Genomic DNA, 18,495 nt, shown 5'->3' on the forward strand with positions numbered 1-18,495 from the left:
TATAAAACAACATAAATTATTGCACATGATTGTTGTATATCTAGTATAGTACATGAGCAATGCACGATTTTTAAATCAAAATGTTAGTTTTTCGACATTGTATAGAAAATTAAAGGTCAATTAAAATTAAATTTATGTTCAAGATAATGTATTTTTTTCTAAGACAAAATTTCGGCTCAGCATTCAGTATTTGTCAAGGAGTACAACAAACGATAAAAGTAATTTTTACACTATTTTGTATCGATCTTTATCAAAAACTTTTGTATTCATCCGATTACTTGAATTGAATTTAGGATAACTTGTAGACTATTTTGGGTAACTTTTATCAATAAAGCATAAATAACTTTCATTCATTAAAGGGTAGCTTTTATAATAGGTGCGCAATATTTTATTGTACATCTGATTTTTTTAAATGTTTGTATTGATTTCATAATTGACGTCAAACTAAATTATATCGATTTTATTTAATTTTCATAAAAAATAAAAACAATATTAGCCTTTCAAAATACGAAATATTTGTTTCCTTAATTATTCCACTTTAATAATATTGCTTCAAATTAGTTAATATTCTTTAACTTGACTATAAATAAAGATTGGAAAGACTTTATGGATTATTTGTAGTATTAGTAATTATATATGTATTATATAAAATTAAATCAATATTTATGTTAGGAAATCATGAAAATCTTATGCATGTATAGAAACTTGCTTTTATTGTTTGAAGTTTAACAGAAATAACTATGCTTGAATATGTAAATAGTACTTATATAGATATATTTTATACATAAGATAAGCCAATGAGAGAGTGTCATTTGTCATCCTCACATTGAGGCGCTTGTCTTTTAGTATAATAATTCTTTAACTTGACTATAAATAAAGATTGGAAAGACTTCATGGATTATTTGTTAGGAAATCATGAAAATCTTATGCATGTATAGAAACTTGCTTTTATTGTTTGAAGTTTAACAAAAATAACTATGCTTGAATATGTAAATAGTAATTATATAGATTATTGTTTGAAGTTTAACAAAAATAACTATGCTTGAATATGTAAATAGTAATTATATAGATATATTTTACACATAAGATAAGCCAATGAGAGAGTGACATTTTTCATCCTCACATTGAGACGCTTGTCTTTTAGTATAATAATAAATAGATATATTTTATACATAATATAAGCCAATGAGAGAGTGACATTTGTCATCCTCACATTGATGCGCTTGTCTTTTAGTATAATAACTAGTATAGTGCCCGTGCATTTGCACGGTTTATAAATCAAATCATTTTTTTTTTTTACAAAAGCATGATTGATCCCGTAGGAAAAAAAATCCTAAGATAATTCAATTAGTATTAGAGGGCTTATTTTCTCTAACAATTAATTATTAAAATTTTGTTCAGCTGCAATAATGGCCGATACATAAATAAATTTATAGAAGATGTGATTTGAATAGTATTTTATGTCATTTACTCATTTGCAATTCTTTTCTTTTATTCCCTATTATTTTTTATAATGTTATTTATTATAATTGAAAATAAATTAATTATCTTGCCTCACATAACTATATAAGAGAAGTAGAGGAAAACGTCGAGCTACTTGTCATACCATCTGCACATAACTATAGACAAACAATAGAAGAAATACTAAAATTTAGTTGTCATATTACATGTTCAGTATCTATACAATCTAAAACTTATTTTACCCGTCGCATTCACTAAATATACAAAACACAGTACAATAATAGTCTTATATCTTATTCACCGCTATATTTTACAATTATCTAAGCTAAGCATTGTGTCAAAAACTATTACATCATATTCATATAACTAATCAACAACTGATGATTGAATATACAACACAAATACTTCCTCCGTTCTATTAATACTGCAACAATGGACTTTTTGCACTATTCATCACTCTTGTTTGACCATATAACATGAGTTATACGTTAAGCAAAATATAGTCAAGTGGGATCTTGTTGGATTCGTCTCATATAATACTTTCACAAAATCACCTCTTTGTAATTTTTACTATTATACAATTACAGATATTTAGCATATAAAATGTGTTTCGGGATGCGTAATTTCCTCCTTGTTGCAATATTAACAGAACGGAGGAAGTATATAGATATGGTTATTAATAAACTTTATATGATTAAAAAATATTTATTGAAATTATAAGAATAAAAGACATAGGGCATGTTCACTTCAGCTTAATTTTAGTTCAACTCCAATCTGTTTAGTTCAGTTTAGTTCAGTTCAGCTCCAATCAGTTCTGTTCAGTTCAGCTCCTAATTTCCTTCTTTCATAAAATATTCATTTCAGCTCCAGTTACTGCAGAAAATGTAAACAGGCCCATGATTTGTCAACTAACCAATCATGTATGTAATGCATTTCTTTACGGACATGTATTCTTATACTGTAACTATGAATGTTATAAAACTTATAAAATTGAATATTGAATTATTTAAATTTTGAATATGAGCATTACATGAGTAAGAAAATATGAAAATTTAAAGACGAAAATTATTTTGAAACTATTATGGTGTACCTTTCCATCAACTAAAATTGAATTGACTTAAGTGAGCTAATTTATTTGGATTGGAATATTTAGGTTGGTACCATATAGACTCACAATTCATACTTTTATTCTCCATAATTTTTTTTAAGAGGGGTGAGGTCAGATATCATAGTGCATGCCATATTAAATAAGAATATATTAACATGCCCTGTTCACTTCACCTTAAAAAATAATATATAGTAAAAATAATTTTAGTTCAGTAAAACTAATTTCAGTTCATTACAAATATTTTCAGTTCAGTAAAAATAAGTAAACTTATAGAAGAAATATAATAGAAAATCGATAAAAATAATTTAAGCGCAGCAAAAATAATTTTTGTTAAGTAAAAATAACTACAGTTCAGCAAAAATAAGGTGAAATGAACGGGGCTTAAATTATATGACCTTAAAATGAAAATTGTAAACACTTATATAACAATGACTATTATTTATATTAACCTAACGTATTATATAGATGATAAATTGATAATACAAAAAAAATATTGTATCTTATTTTATTATTTGAATATTATGATTTGATTTTACATGTTAACTATATTTTATTTTTGCCGTTTTTTATACGAAATATGTGACAATATTATGTTTGACTAATTTATGTAAATCATTATTTATATAGATGGTTGTATCATGTTATCATAATATTTATAGACTTTACAAATAAGATATGAAATTGCATTTTACTAATTAAGGTATTAGTAATTAAGGAAATATATACATACACGATATCACGATGTTACCATAATATTACTAATAGAATTAAGGATGTAAACTTTTAACATAATTAAGAAATATGTAACTATAAGAAGTGGCATAATAATTTACTAATTACAGAAGTATATTTATGCACGGGTGCTACGCTACCATAATAATACTAACAAAATCATGCTCTGGCCATTTACCATTATTATCACTATGCTAGACTTTACTAATTAAATGTGATATTACATTTTTTTCCCATAATATTTTATGTAGTCATTTAGAAAAACATACTTAGAATATTCTTGTTTTTATATATGGAAGCATAAACGTTAAAAAAATCAAAAAAAAAAAATATAAGATAGCGAATCATATAGTGACATTTGTCAGGTTCGCATTGAGGCGCTTCTCTTTTAGTATAGTATATAGATAGATAGATAGATAGATAGATAGATATATAGATAGATAGATAGATAGATAGATATTTGTAACTACAAGAAGTGGCATAATAGTTTACTAATTACAGAAGTATATTTATGCACGGGTGCTATGCTACCATAATTTTACTAACAAAATCATGCTCTGGTCATTTACCATTATTATCACTCTGCTAGACTTTACTAATTAAATGTGATATTACATTTTTTTTCCCATAATATTTTATGTAGTCATTTAGAAAAACATACTTAGAATATTCTTGTTTTTATATATGGAAGCATAAACGTTAAAAAAAATCAAAAAACTAAAATAAAATATAAGATAGCGAATCATATAATGACATTTGTTAGGCTCGCATTGAGACGCTTCTCTTTTAGTATAGTAACTAGCATAGTGCCCGTGCGATGCACGATTTATAAATCAAATTATTAAACCCGTAGGAAAAATAAAAACAAAGGTAATTCATTTACTATTAAAGGACTTGTACTAATGGTCAATAAAAAAAATTAAAGGAACGTTATTTGAATAGTATTTTATGTTAGTAGCCAATTAAATAAGAGATTATTAATTTCTTTTAGAATTAAATAATTTAAATGTCATGTAAGCAAAATTGGCGAATGAGATTTTTAAGTTTAAATTAATTAAATATTATATATTATCTTTTAATATTAGGAATTTTATATAAATATATAACAAATTTTAGGCTCATAAATACAAAAAAAAACATTATTTAAAAAAAATCAAACAAACCGTGCATCGCACAGGCTTCATCTAGTTTGTTATTATTCTTTAACTTAACTATAAATAATATAGATATATTTTATACATAAGATAAGCCAATGAGAGAGTGACATTTGTCATCCTCACATTGAGACGCTTGTCTTTTAGTATAATATACTAGCATAGTGCCCGTGCGATGCACGGTTTATAAATCAAATTATTAAACCCGTAGGAAAAATAAAAATAAAAACAAAGGTAATTCATTTACTATTAAAGGACTTGTACTAATGGTCAATAAAAAAAAAAATTAAAGGAACGTTATTTGAATCTCTTTTAATTTTTGTATAATGTTATTTTATTAATTGAAAAATAATTGAATAATACTCCACATAGCTATATAAGAAGTGAACTAATTTATTTATATCTCCCGTTGAGAAAAAACTAAAATTTTGTTATCATACCATCCGCATTAGTAGCTACAATCAATCTAATATATACATGTTTTATTTACCCGTCGCACTCATAAAATGTATAGACACAATAATAACCTTATATTTGACCTACCAGAACATATATTTTCCTAAGTTAAGCATTGTGCCAAAAACTATATATTATATAATAGTCATATATATAACCAACAACTGATTAAATATAGTATACGACACAAATACTTCGTATATAGGTATGGATACTGATAATTTTATATAAATAAAATATACGGAGTATATATTACTAAGATTTATCCCTACCTTAATTATAAAAAGGTTAACAAAACTCTTATAATAGTGCATGGACATTTATATATCTAAAAATGTTCTTTTTACATATATTTTCCCCCATTTAATTTTAAATGCCTTAAAATTGTCTATTGAATTCGCTAAATTGATTTAAAAAGTTATGTTTATTTCAATATTTAAAGCCATTTACTATTTTCATTTCCTTTTGTTTTAATTTTTCTATTTAGAATTTATTAGACTATTAGGTTTCAAGATCGAAGTCAATATCTTTTTACCGTACAATCACTAAATCAAAGTTGCTCAACTAAAGTTTTGGACATTGCATAGGTACACAACATCCAACACATTTAATGATTACATGCAAATAATTTTAATAAAACTACGCAATCGATATAAGTTATTAAACAATTTAACTATATATACATTTTGATAGGTTTATATCTTTCATATTAACAAAAATTTACAAATGTTATTATTATATTTTGAAAAAAAAAAATTAGACTTTGGAGTTTTGTATAAGATAGATAAAGGATAAGTTAATTTCCGTCATATATGCATTGAGTTTTGGGTGTTCTACCCGATTCACCCTTTGGGCTAATCCAGATTTGAGGATCAGTTCTAGGTTATTAGGTTCCACTCCCCTTCCGATTGTTGTTGCAGGGGAGCACATACATTTTGATAGGTTTATATCTTTCATATTAACAAAATTTTACAAATGTTATTATTATATTTTGAAAAAAAAATAGAGTTTGGAGTTTTGTATAAGATAAATAAAGGATAAGTTAATTCCCGTCATATATGCATTGAGTTTTGGGTGTTCTATCCGGTTCACCCTTTGGGCTAATCCAGATTTGAGGATCAGTTCTAGTTATTAGGTTTCACTCCCCTTCCGATTGTTGTTTTGCAGGGGAGCACATAGGTCCTCTCTACCAAGTGTAGTCTCAATTAGGGCTGAGAAAAATTATCCGAAAAACCGAAAACCCGAAATCCGAACCGTAACCGAACCGAAAATTAGGGTACCCGTTCCGATAACCATAACGGTTCGGGTACCCGATCCGATAATTTGTTATCGGGTACGGTTATCGGGTATCATTTTAAAATTAACGGTTACCCGATCCGTTCCGATAAGCAATTTTTTCTTTTTTTTTCGTACTTAAATCTATTTATTCAAAATCTAAACGATTATTTTACTTCGTAATCGCTTCATAACTTAAATGATAAGTAATTATTAGTAATTTGGTCATGATCATGTGGTGTTATTGCTAATTAGTGTTGAATGATATCATAATAACTATATTATAAAGTCTAAATTTTTATTATTGGATATCATATTGGGTACCCGATAACCGAACCGAAAATCCGGGTACCCGAACTTATTGGTTCGGGTAATGGATATCATTTTTAGTGTTATTGGTTATCGGGTACCCGAACCGATAGTGTTAACGGTACGGGTACCCGTCCCATGGTCACCCCTAGTCTCAATCACCAGTACTACACCAACAACCAATTGGTGTAGTGGTGATTGGGACTACACTTGGTATGGAGGACACGTGTTATAAAATATTATATTATATACATATACTTTCTTATATTATAAAAAATATTATATTATATACACATACTATTATATTTAAAAATATTATTATGTATAAAACAACATAAATTATTGCACATGATTGTTGTATATCTAGTATAGTAAATCAAAATATTAGCTTTTCTAAAAAAAATTCATAAGTAATAGCATTGTTAATACGAATATTACAATTTAAAACATGAGTAATAGTTATAATACATTTTATATCTATCCCTTTTCCGTCAAATGTCTAATTCAATTTAACTTTTATTCTTCTTGTTTAGATTGGTTATTAGTTCAGTTTTTTATTTATTTATTTTTATTTTATGCAAGAAAAACAAAAGGTCATTGTAAAAGACATTGTATAGAAAATGAAAGGCCGATTAAAATTAAATTTATGTTCAAGATTATGTATTTTTTTCCAAGACAACATTTCGGCTCAGCATTCAGTATTTGTGAAGGAGTACAACAAACGATAAAAGTAATTTTTACACTATTTTGTATCTTTATCAAAAACTTTTGTATTCATCCAATTACTTGAATTGAATTTAGGATAACTTGTAGACTATTTTGGTTAACTTTTATCAATAAAGCATAAATAACTTTCATTCATTACAGAATAGCTTTTATAATAGTGCACAATATTTTATTGTACATCTGATTTTTTTTAAATGTTTGTCTTGATTTCATAATTGACGTCAAACTAAATATTATCGATTTTATTTAATTTTCATATAAAAAAAAATAATATTAGCCTTTCAAAATACGAAATATTTGTTTCCTTAATTATGCCACTTTAATCATATTGCTTCAAATCTAATCTAATATATATATATAAAGGGGAGTTTTTTCCCGAGTTTTTAGAGAGCCACTTAGGATCTAATTTTCTCAGCGTGCCATGTAGGATTATAAATCTTAGTTAGTAGCCAATTAAATAAGAGATTATTAATTTCTTTTAGAATTAAATAATTTAAATGTCATGTAAGCAAAATTGGCGAATGAGATTTTTAAGTTTAAATTAATTAAATATTATATATTATCTTTTAATATTAGGAATTTTATATAAATATATAACAAATTTTAGGCTCATAAATACAAAAAAAAACATTATTTAAAAAAAATCAAACAAACCGTGCATCACACAGGCTTCATCTAGTTTGTTATTATTCTTTAACTTAACTATAAATAATATAGATATATTTTATACATAAGATAAGCCAATGAGAGAGTGACATTTGTCATCCTCACATTGAGACGCTTGTCTTTTAGTATAATATACTAGCATAGTGCCCGTGCGATGCACGGTTTATAAATCAAATTATTAAACCCGTAGGAAAAATAAAAATAAAAACAAAGGTAATTCATTTACTATTAAAGGACTTGTACTAATGGTCAATAAAAAAAAATTAAAGGAACGTTATTTGAATCTCTTTTAATTTTTGTATAATGTTATTTTATTAATTGAAAAATAATTGAATAATACTCCACATAGCTATATAAGAAGTGAACTAATTTATTTATATCTCCCGTTGAGAAAAAACTAAAATTTTGTTATCATACCATCCGCATTAGTAGCTACAATCAATCTAATATATACATGTTTTATTTACCCGTCGCACTCATAAAATGTATAGACACAATAATAACCTTATATTTGACCTACCAGAACATATATTTTCCTAAGTTAAGCATTGTGCCAAAAACTATATATTATATAATAGTCATATATATAACCAACTACTGATTAAATATAGTATACGACACAAATACTTCGTATATAGGTATGGATACTGATAATTTTATATAAATAAAATATACGGAGTATATATTACTAAGATTTATCCCTACCTTAATTATAAAAAGGTTAACAAAACTCTTATAATAGTGCATGGACATTTATATATCTAAAAATGTTCTTTTTACATATATTTTCCCCCATTTAATTTTAAATGCCTTAAAATTGTCTCTTGAATTCGCTAAATTGATTTAAAAAGTTATGTTTATTTCAATATTTAAAGCCATTTACTATTTTCATTTCCTTTTGTTTTAATTTTTCTATTTAGAATTTATTAGACTATTAGGTTTCAAGATCGAAATCAATATCTTTTTACCGTACAATCACTAAATCAAAGTCGCTCAACTAAAGTTTTGGACATTGCATAGCTACACAACATCCAACACATTTAATGATTACATGCAAATAATTTTAATAAAACTATGCATTGATATAAGTTATTAAACATTAACTATATATACATTTTGATAGGTTTATATCTTTCATATTAACAAAAATTTACAAATGTTATTATTATATTTTGAAAAAAAAATTAGACTTTGGAGTTTTGTATAAGATAGATAAAGGATAAGTTAATTCCCGTCATATATGCATTGAGTTTTGGGTGTTTTATCCGGTTCACCCTTTGGGCTAATCCAGATTTGAGGATCAGTTTTAGTTATTAGGTTCCACTCCACTTCCGATTGTTGTTGCAGGGGAGCACATAGGTCCTCCCTACCAAGTGTATTCTCAATCACCAGTACTACACCAACAACCAATTGGTGTAGTGGTGATTGGGACTACACTTTGGTATGGAGGACACATGTTATAAAATATTATATTATATTATATATATATATATACTTTTTTATATTATAAAAAAATATTATATTATATACACATACTATTATAGTTAAAAGTATTATTATGTATAAAACAACATAAATTTGTTTAATTTTCGATTATATACGTCAAACTAAATATTATGGATTTTATATACGTCAAACTAAATATTATCGATTTTATTTAATTTTCATAAAAAAAAACAATATTATCCTTTCAAAATACGAAATATTTGTTTCCTTATTTATACCATTTTAATCATATTGCTTCAAATTAGTTATTATTCTTAAACTTAACTATAAATAAAGATTGGAAAAATTTTATGGATTATTTGTAGTATTGGAAAGTATATATTTATTATAAAAAAATTAAATCAATATTTATGTTAGGAAATCATGAAAATCTTATGCATGTATAGACACTTGCTTTTATTGTTTGAAGTTTAACAAAAATAACTATGCTTGAATATGTAAACAGTAATTATATAGATATATTTTATACATAAGATAAGCCAATAAGAGAGTGACATTTGTCATCCTCATATTGAGACGCTTGTCTTTTAGTATAATATATAGATAGAGATAGATAGATAGATATATAGACAGATAGATATCATAATTATTTTTAAGGATAAAATTTATATTAGAAAAATAGTAACTTTTATAATATAGAAAGATAATATGAAATATTTTGTAGTAAATTTAATTCATATTACAATAAATTTTCCTTCAAAAAAATTATTTCTATAAGTTAATGAAATTCTGCCTTAATTAGGATTTGTGAAGACTTTAAGGCCCTATCAACTTTTATCCTTAAAAAAAAAAAAAAAAAAAAAAAGTTGTTTCTTTCTACGCACGAAAGGAAGCCGTACCTACTCATCTAAAATGCAACCATTATAAATATCTCACCTCTCTTCTTCTTCTTCCCTTAATTACTCTTATTTTCTCTCTCTCTTCTTTCTTCGCTCTGCAAATTTTTTTTCGTATTCAATCAACAACAACCTTTAATCTATGGCGGATCCTGCTGAATCCTCTGAGTAAGTTTCCATCATATAGTCTGAATTTCGATGATTTCTGTTTTTGATGTAATTCAATTGTGAAATTATGAACTTTTAATCATGTAATTTAATTGCGAAATTTTGATGATTTTGTTGAATTTTACTGATAATTGCGCAACTCAATTGTGGATTTTTGACAGTAAGGGAGCGAAAAGAGATTTTAGTACTGCGATTCTTGAGCGTAAGAAGGCTGTGAATCGTTTGGTTGTCGATGAAGCTTTGAATGATGATAATTCGGTTGTTTCTATGCACCCTGATACCATGGAAAAGCTTCAGCTTTTTCGTGGTGATACTGTTCTAATCAAGGTTGTTATTATTATTATTATTTTTTTTTTATTTTTTTTTTTAATTTATGCTTATATTTATTGCTGATTTTTGTTATGGATTTATGATTTCTGTTGATCTTGTGATTTTTGTACTATATATATACTAAGTACTATTTGATGTTCCTGGTTACTTAGGGTTTTTAGAATTGTGCGTGTTGTCGTGTAGAATTTATATTATTGCTAATTGTTTCGGATTAATGCGTGATTAATGATGAGGGTATGGAGAGATTTATAGGTTTATGTATGACACTTTGATTTTATGTTATTTGGGAAGTGGGGCATCTGGGGGTGTTGTGTTCATGTTAGAAGGGATTGAAGGTGTTTTGTCGAATATTTAGGTCACCGATTAATCGATCATGGCTTTGTCTAAGTTATTAATGGTGGGTTTTAATCAATTTGTGCTGCAAATTGTTATGATTATTTTTTGGATTTAAAAGAGTTTGAATGTACAAATTAAGTTACATTTTTTCGCTGCTTACCCGATACCCATTGTGAAAGGAAAAGAGAAACAATTTACATCCTCAAAGAGTTGGGGATTTAGGTTTTATGAAGTTCGTTTAGTTTGGCTTGAGCACCTTTTGTGGTTGATCCTAGAGGCTTGTTAAATGCCTTTTGAGTTGTTCTACTAAGCACGTCCATATTTACTGGGTGCAGATTAGGGTCTCCTCAGAATAGAGAATAATGGGTTGAGTCCATTTTACCTTTGAGTTTGTTTTGGGTCAATGGAGACTTGATAGTTGATAACCTATGCAACAAGTTTGTCTTTTAAAGAGATATTTGGAGTTTCTAAGTACCCTTACTATGTACAAAATATGAATTGAAACGTATAATGTGATGGAGAACTAGATGTCTTGACTTGTTCTCTGGTAAAGCCTTTAAATTTTGGTGCTTTCTTCAGTTCATGAGAGGTAAAAAATCTGGGAGTTTATCTACATTTACAGTGCTCTGTATGTGGTCCAACCTTTGTGTGATATTCCCACGAATTTGAAATTTATTCCTTCAAATTTGAAATTCATGGGAACTTCTATTTCAAATGTGAACTGAACAAACCACTATGATTTTGATTTCCTACTACAAGATTTTTTTTATGTTTTTTTTAAATGATTTTTGAGTTCTGACTTTCATCATCTGTTTTGGTGACATTTTCTAGGGAAAGAAAAGGAAGGACACAATCTGCATTGCCCTTGCTGATGAGACATGCGAAGAACATAAGATAAGAATGAACAAGGTTGTGAGATCTAATTTAAGGGTGCGACTTGCAGATGTGATTTCTGTACACCAATGTCCTGATGTGAAATATGGGAAGCGTGTGCATATTCTTCCTATTGATGATACCATTGAGGGTGTCACTGGAAATCTATTTGATGCATACCTAAAACGTAAGTTTCCACTTTCCAGCACTGAAATTATTTATGTAACTGAAGTTTAAGCCACGTGTTTAAAATACAATCATAAAATACCATTAAAAATGCAATATAATTATTTTCTGCACTCAATTTTTGACACTATCCTTCTTTTAAACTAATCTTGAGTGCCTGAGCTCTTGTTTAAAAGAAGGAAAAAAAAAACCTACCAGTTATCATGTAGCTACATGTTTTTTCCTGAAAAAAATGAGACACAAGAACTAGCCAAGTAGCCAAGATTGAATGTATTTTGCTCTGAAGTAGGAAATTGGAAAATCCAATGGAGAGTCTTTGAGATAACCTAAGACAAATTCTTGCAATTTAAATCTCTTATAAAGTTGCTTGTTTTTCTTTATTTGGACCTTCCCTAAAGTGAACTCATGTATCAAGGTGTAGTTGTGTACTTGTTTTGATTGTTGTAGTTGTGTTGATTGATTTGGTGCAAGCTGTGGGCTGAGGTAGCCAAGTCTTTTCTGTTTATGATTTATTTTATTTTAATTTTATAACTTTGATTTCTTTTTTGGAAGGAAATTGATATTTCCAATCACCCTTCATTTTTTCATTGGTGCCATGGCCCTATATATTTATGCCAAACCCATCGCTTAAGGCTTTACTAATGGGCACTAGATTCTACCCCTTTTCTTTACTTTTCTTAATTTATGTTCATAACTGAAAGTGAGCTAGTTAATTAGCTTTAGAGGGATTATTCTCTTGAGTGTTCTTTCAGAAAGTGTTATCTACAATTTGATTTATTCAAGAAAGCTAAGATTCATTACTTATGATCTGAAATGATCTTTATGATATGTGCATTAATGTGCAATTAGTGTGTTATTCCCCGTAAGTCCTTGAGTGGTCTAAATTAATATTTGTATGGCTTGATAAATACTTATATAAGGACAGTGGATTTATGTGGTTGTATAATTTGCTGGTCCATAAATTATGATGTTTAAACTAGCTCATCAGTTAAACAGTTTTATGATTTATATATGTTTTGCTATGGTACTTTGGGAAATAATGGTGTTGTAGTTAGGGTGGTACCGAGTGGCATCATAGATATTATGTCACACTTCATTCATTCAAATGCTCTGAAACACACATTTTGAATAATTAAAATTGAAAATTTCACATTTAGGATCTTATCCACTAAGATATGAGCAAATGGTTTCGTACACTCCCTTTGCAAGAAAAAAGCGTCATTGTATTTGGTTTAGTTTCTCTCTTGGTAACCTAATCTGAATTATGGGTTTTAAGTGGGACTCTAGTGAGAGAAAGCCAATTTTCAAGTACATGCAATTTGTGAATCACAGCTTTAGTAATGCAATATAATTGATGGTAGGGTAACATAATTATCTATAGCAAATTGTGTGATTTTTGTAATGCATGTTACAGAATTAATCACCATGATACGTCTAGTTGAAATCCTTTTTGGTACAGCCTTTGAATAATGGGTCAACCTTTATATCTAGCTATTTGTAACCATCTGCAGTGAGTTTACTTGCCATCTATTTTTGTGTGCTTTGCAGCTTATTTTCTGGAAGCTTACCGGCCAGTGAGGAAGGGAGACTATTTTCTTGTGCGAGGAGGAATGCGAAGCGTTGAATTTAAGGTTATTGAGACTGATCCTCCTGAATATTGTGTTGTTGCCCCGGATACTGAGATTTTTTGCGAGGGTGAGCCAATTAAACGAGAAGAGGAGGATAGATTAGATGAGGTTGGTTATGATGACGTGGGTGGTGTTAGGAAACAGATGGCCCAAATTAGGGAACTGGTAGAGTTGCCATTGAGACATCCACAATTGTTCAAATCTATTGGTGTCAAGCCACCAAAAGGAATTTTGCTCTATGGACCACCAGGTTCGGGAAAGACTCTGATAGCCCGAGCCGTGGCAAATGAAACTGGTGCATTCTTCTTTTGTATCAATGGGCCAGAGATCATGTCAAAATTGGCTGGGGAAAGTGAAAGCAATCTTAGGAAAGCTTTTGAGGAAGCTGAGAAGAATGCTCCATCCATCATTTTCATTGATGAAATTGATTCTATTGCTCCCAAACGAGAGAAAACCCATGGAGAAGTTGAGAGGCGTATTGTTTCCCAGCTTTTGACTCTTATGGATGGGCTTAAATCACGGGCACACGTTATTGTTATGGGTGCTACAAATCGTCCTAACAGCATTGACCCAGCACTGAGAAGGTTTGGTCGATTTGACAGAGAAATAGATATTGGTGTTCCAGATGAAATTGGGAGACTTGAGGTTCTTCGAATTCACACGAAAAACATGAAGCTTTCTGAAGATGTATGTACCTTTTCTCTAAAAATTAATATTAAAATGTCTCTGCTATAATAATCTGTTTAATTGAGTTTCTATTTGTCAAACAGGTTGATTTAGAAAAAATTTCTAAGGAAACACATGGTTATGTTGGTGCTGACTTAGCTGCCTTGTGCACTGAAGCTGCACTTCAATGTATCAGAGAAAAGATGGATGTAATTGACCTGGAAGACGAGACTATTGATGCTGAGATCCTTAATTCCATGGCTGTCACGAATGAACACTTCCATACTGCTCTTGGGCAGAGCAATCCATCTGCTCTGCGTGAAACGGTTGGGTTATGTTGTGATATCATTAGTATTAAATCCCTTTCTGTTCTTGTAGTTTTTGTTGATTATCTTTGTATTTGTTTATTGTCAGGTTGTGGAAGTTCCTAATGTCTCTTGGGATGACATTGGTGGCCTTGAAAATGTCAAAAGGGAACTTCAAGAGGTGCTTCTATTTGCCTTCAATTGCTTTTCACTTTTCTTTATCTTCTATACTGTAGACTGAACACATGATGTATTCCTGATGTAGACTGTTCAATATCCTGTGGAGCATCCTGAGAAATTCGAGAAATTTGGAATGTCTCCTTCCAAGGGAGTTCTTTTCTACGGGCCTCCTGGATGTGGAAAGACTTTGCTGGCAAAGGCTATTGCTAATGAATGTCAGGCTAACTTCATCAGTGTGAAAGGGCCTGAATTGCTAACAATGTGGTTTGGAGAGAGTGAAGCTAATGTCAGAGAGATTTTTGACAAGGCCCGCGGATCAGCTCCATGTGTTCTATTCTTTGATGAGCTTGACTCAATTGCAACTCAGGTGCGCACATATACTTTTTTTTTTTTGACGTCTGTATTTTAATATATATATTTTTTTTGTTATTGATGGGATATAGACATATATTATCTTCTTTTATGTCAAATGGTCAAGTTTTTTTTTTTTTTTTAAGTTGTGGCTTTTAAGAATTTAAGTGGTTTAATTCACTCCCCTTTCAAAAGGTTTGGCATTTGCATAGAATTTATCCTGTGATGCTATTGTCCATACTGGGAGCTTTCAGCTTGTTCTGTTAGTTCTGCCAAAAATTTTAATGGAGAAATTTGAAAACACCATTGGGAAAGGGAAAGTTTTGAAGGCACACTTGTGTCTTTTTTTAAAGAGTTTTTCTTACCTAAACCTTTTATATTTTGCAGTTATACATTGATTTGAACTCTGCTTTGATGAGCTAGTTGTTAATAATCTTAAGACATTAGTTGTTCTAGGTTTACATTTATTTATTTACTTGGGAAGTTTTATGTGGTGGTGTCATGGTAATTGAAAATTCTACTGGGTGGGTTTTTTTTTTTTAAATTAAAAAAATTATTTAATTGTTTTCTCAAGTGACCCAGTGATAATGCATGTTCCAATACTAGTCCTTATGTGCTGATATATAGACTTTATGGCTGATCCAACAATTTAATGACTGCTTTCTAATCTTAATCTTAGATTTACTAACCTATCCCTAGTTAACACCCATCTTGACCAAACTGGTGGTGGTTGTTGCTTTCACTGTTGTTGTGCCAGTCTTGAAATGGTGGTGGTTTCCTCCATATTAAAACTTATTTTAGTTGTAATTTGTACTTGGGTTACCATTATTAGAACTTAATTTCCTTTAATTGAACTTATGTGAACTTATCACACCTGAAATAAGTGAAAATAAGCAGACTTCTTAGTGCCACTTTACAAGCAAAAAGGTGAGATTTATTTCTAAACTGAACCTTGGAGGCTTAGTTGAACATTAAAATAATAAAATAAAAACTCAACCCCCCCATATTAGAAAAGCAGATTAAATTGATATTCACATCCAGGGGAAAAAAATTGTTTCTATTTTTTTAATTTTCAACAGAACTAGACTGTGACTGAAGGAATATCTACCTTGTAATCTGACTTAGAGGCAAGAGATGGTTATGAGAAGAGAGAGAAAGTGAAGAAGATGAAGAAGGTAAAGACTAAAGATAGAGATATCAGATATGGGTCGCACAGTGTTGGGGCATGGCGGAGGAGAAAAGAACACTTCAAAATCAACCCAGGAGAGTGTGGGTTGTTTATTGGTTAGATTAGATAGGAGGGTTGGTTATTAAATTCATTTATTTAAGCATTGGTTAGCCATAAAACAGAAATTAAGGGTACACTAAAATCAGTATACAATTTAATTTCTTCTTTTTTTTTTTGGTTGGTGTGGGGGGTGGATGCTGGAACTTCAATGTCTGAATTGCATTATATCATTTCTGTAATTTAACACTTTAAATCCTAATTTATTCCTGCTTCAGTAATTTTCTGGATGAGTTTGCCCCATGGATCACATCAACCTCTTACGTTACATCTTTTTTTCAAGGCCTTTTTTTTTTTATAAGTAATTAGTATTTTGTTGGGGTGGGGGTTGGGGGGTGGATGCTGGAACTTCAATGTCTGAATTGCATTATGCATTTCATTTCTTTAATTTAACACTTTAAATCCTAATTTATTCCTGCTTCAGTAATTTTCTGGATGAGTTTGCCCCATGGATCACATCAACCTCTCACGTTACATCTTTTTTTCAAGGCATTTTTTTTGTCAGTAATTAGTATTTTGTTGTAGTTTCATTTTATAGTCAATCTGGCTGATTCAACTGTGTTCTGTGGTTGTGTTTTTGCAGAGGGGAAGCAGTTCAGGTGATGCAGGTGGTGCCGCTGACAGGGTTTTGAATCAACTTTTGACTGAAATGGATGGCATGTCTGCCAAAAAAACTGTTTTCATCATTGGAGCCACCAATAGACCTGATATTATTGATCCAGCGCTTCTGAGACCTGGTCGTCTTGATCAACTAATATATATTCCTCTTCCAGATGAGGAATCTCGTTATTCGATTTTTAAGGCTGCATTGAGGAAGTCGCCTATTGCTAAAGATGTTGATATTAGAGCGCTTGCCAAGTACACTCAGGGCTTCAGTGGGGCAGATATAACTGAAATATGTCAGCGAGCTTGCAAATATGCCATCAGAGAGAACATTGAGAAGGCAAGTATTTTGATGCGTGTGATATTTTGAATTTTAATTCTTTTATCTGTGTTCCTGCAATTTTAAGTTATCAGAATTTGATGCCTGTGTGACGTGAAAATTTAACTGTTCTTATTCACCTATACAATTTTAAGCTATCAGAATTAGAGAGATGTTTGAAAAGTAACCTTCTTTGGAGTTCTTTCTGTTCTCTAGACTATTTTTTTCTTTTTATTAACTGTCTTTGTTGAATTCCAGGACATTGAAAGAGAGAGAAGGAGAAAAGATAACCCTGAGGCTATGGAGGAGGATGTGGATGATGAAGTTGCTGAAATCAAGGCTGCGCATTTTGAGGAATCCATGAAATTTGCCCGGAGAAGTGTCAGCGATGCTGATATCCGTAAGTATCAGGCATTTGCTCAGACCTTACAGCAATCTAGAGGTTTTGGTACAGAGTTCCGTTTCGCCAATACCACTTCTGGGACTACTGGTACAGATGCATTTGCTGCTTCTGCTGGTGGAGTTGATGAAGATGATCTCTATAATTAGGTTCTCTTTGGCATTTTGTTTTTTAATCCTACCAGTTTTATGTCAGAGGACATGTATAATTTGGTTGCTTCTTTGTAAGAATTTGTTGCTCTTAAGTTGATTCCGTTTTGACCGATTTGTAGATTTCTAATTAGTCTGGATTTGGTTGACGGGAGCAGTTAATGTGAATCCTCTAAGACTTGTTAGCATGCACTACGTAAATGACAAGTTACTTTTCCTTTTCCCGTCACTCTATTTGTTTGCTTGCTTTTTAATCTCACTGCGGTCTGTAAAGACTACTAGTGTAATAACTCTGAGTACTATAGGTCTTGATTCTTGCTAGATTAATGAAAAAATTTGTAGAAAATCTTGGACCTGGTCCACAATAATATTATTGTAGACCTAAGGTTTATACACACGTAACTGACATTATATAACATAGTGACTCCTAATTTAGGTTTATACATACGTAACTGACATTATATAACATAGTGACCCCTAATTTTAC

General features: G+C 29.8%; 1 protein-coding gene across 1 annotated transcript; it reads left to right on the top strand.

Moving 5' to 3' along the window:
* The first annotated feature begins 10,248 nt into the window (after window positions 1-10,248).
* Window positions 10,249-18,237, top strand: LOC110724950 (cell division cycle protein 48 homolog). The gene is made up of 9 exons (XM_021904432.1): window positions 10,249-10,397; window positions 10,559-10,724; window positions 11,895-12,123; window positions 13,671-14,437; window positions 14,521-14,742; window positions 14,831-14,902; window positions 14,987-15,268; window positions 17,121-17,480; window positions 17,718-18,237. Exons 1-9 carry the CDS (start codon window positions 10,372-10,374, stop codon window positions 18,006-18,008), a joined length of 2,415 nt encoding a protein of 804 aa, XP_021760124.1. The 5' UTR covers window positions 10,249-10,371; the 3' UTR covers window positions 18,009-18,237.
* Window positions 18,238-18,495: the final 258 nt, after the last annotated feature.

This window comes from Chenopodium quinoa, unplaced genomic scaffold (genome assembly GCF_001683475.1).
Source record: "Chenopodium quinoa cultivar QQ74 unplaced genomic scaffold, ASM168347v1, whole genome shotgun sequence".
NCBI classification, from domain to species: Eukaryota; Viridiplantae; Streptophyta; class Magnoliopsida; order Caryophyllales; family Amaranthaceae; genus Chenopodium; species Chenopodium quinoa.

Bases quoted from the DNA above. Each gene is read 5' to 3' on its own strand.
- LOC110724950 (XM_021904432.1), top strand. From the start codon at position 10,372: ATGGCGGATCCTGCTGAATCCTCTGA. The intron at 14,438-14,520 runs GTATGTACCTTT...TTTGTCAAACAG, and splicing joins ACATGAAGCTTTCTGAAGAT to GTTGATTTAGAAAAAATTTC. The intron at 17,481-17,717 runs GCAAGTATTTTG...GTTGAATTCCAG, and splicing joins TCAGAGAGAACATTGAGAAG to GACATTGAAAGAGAGAGAAG.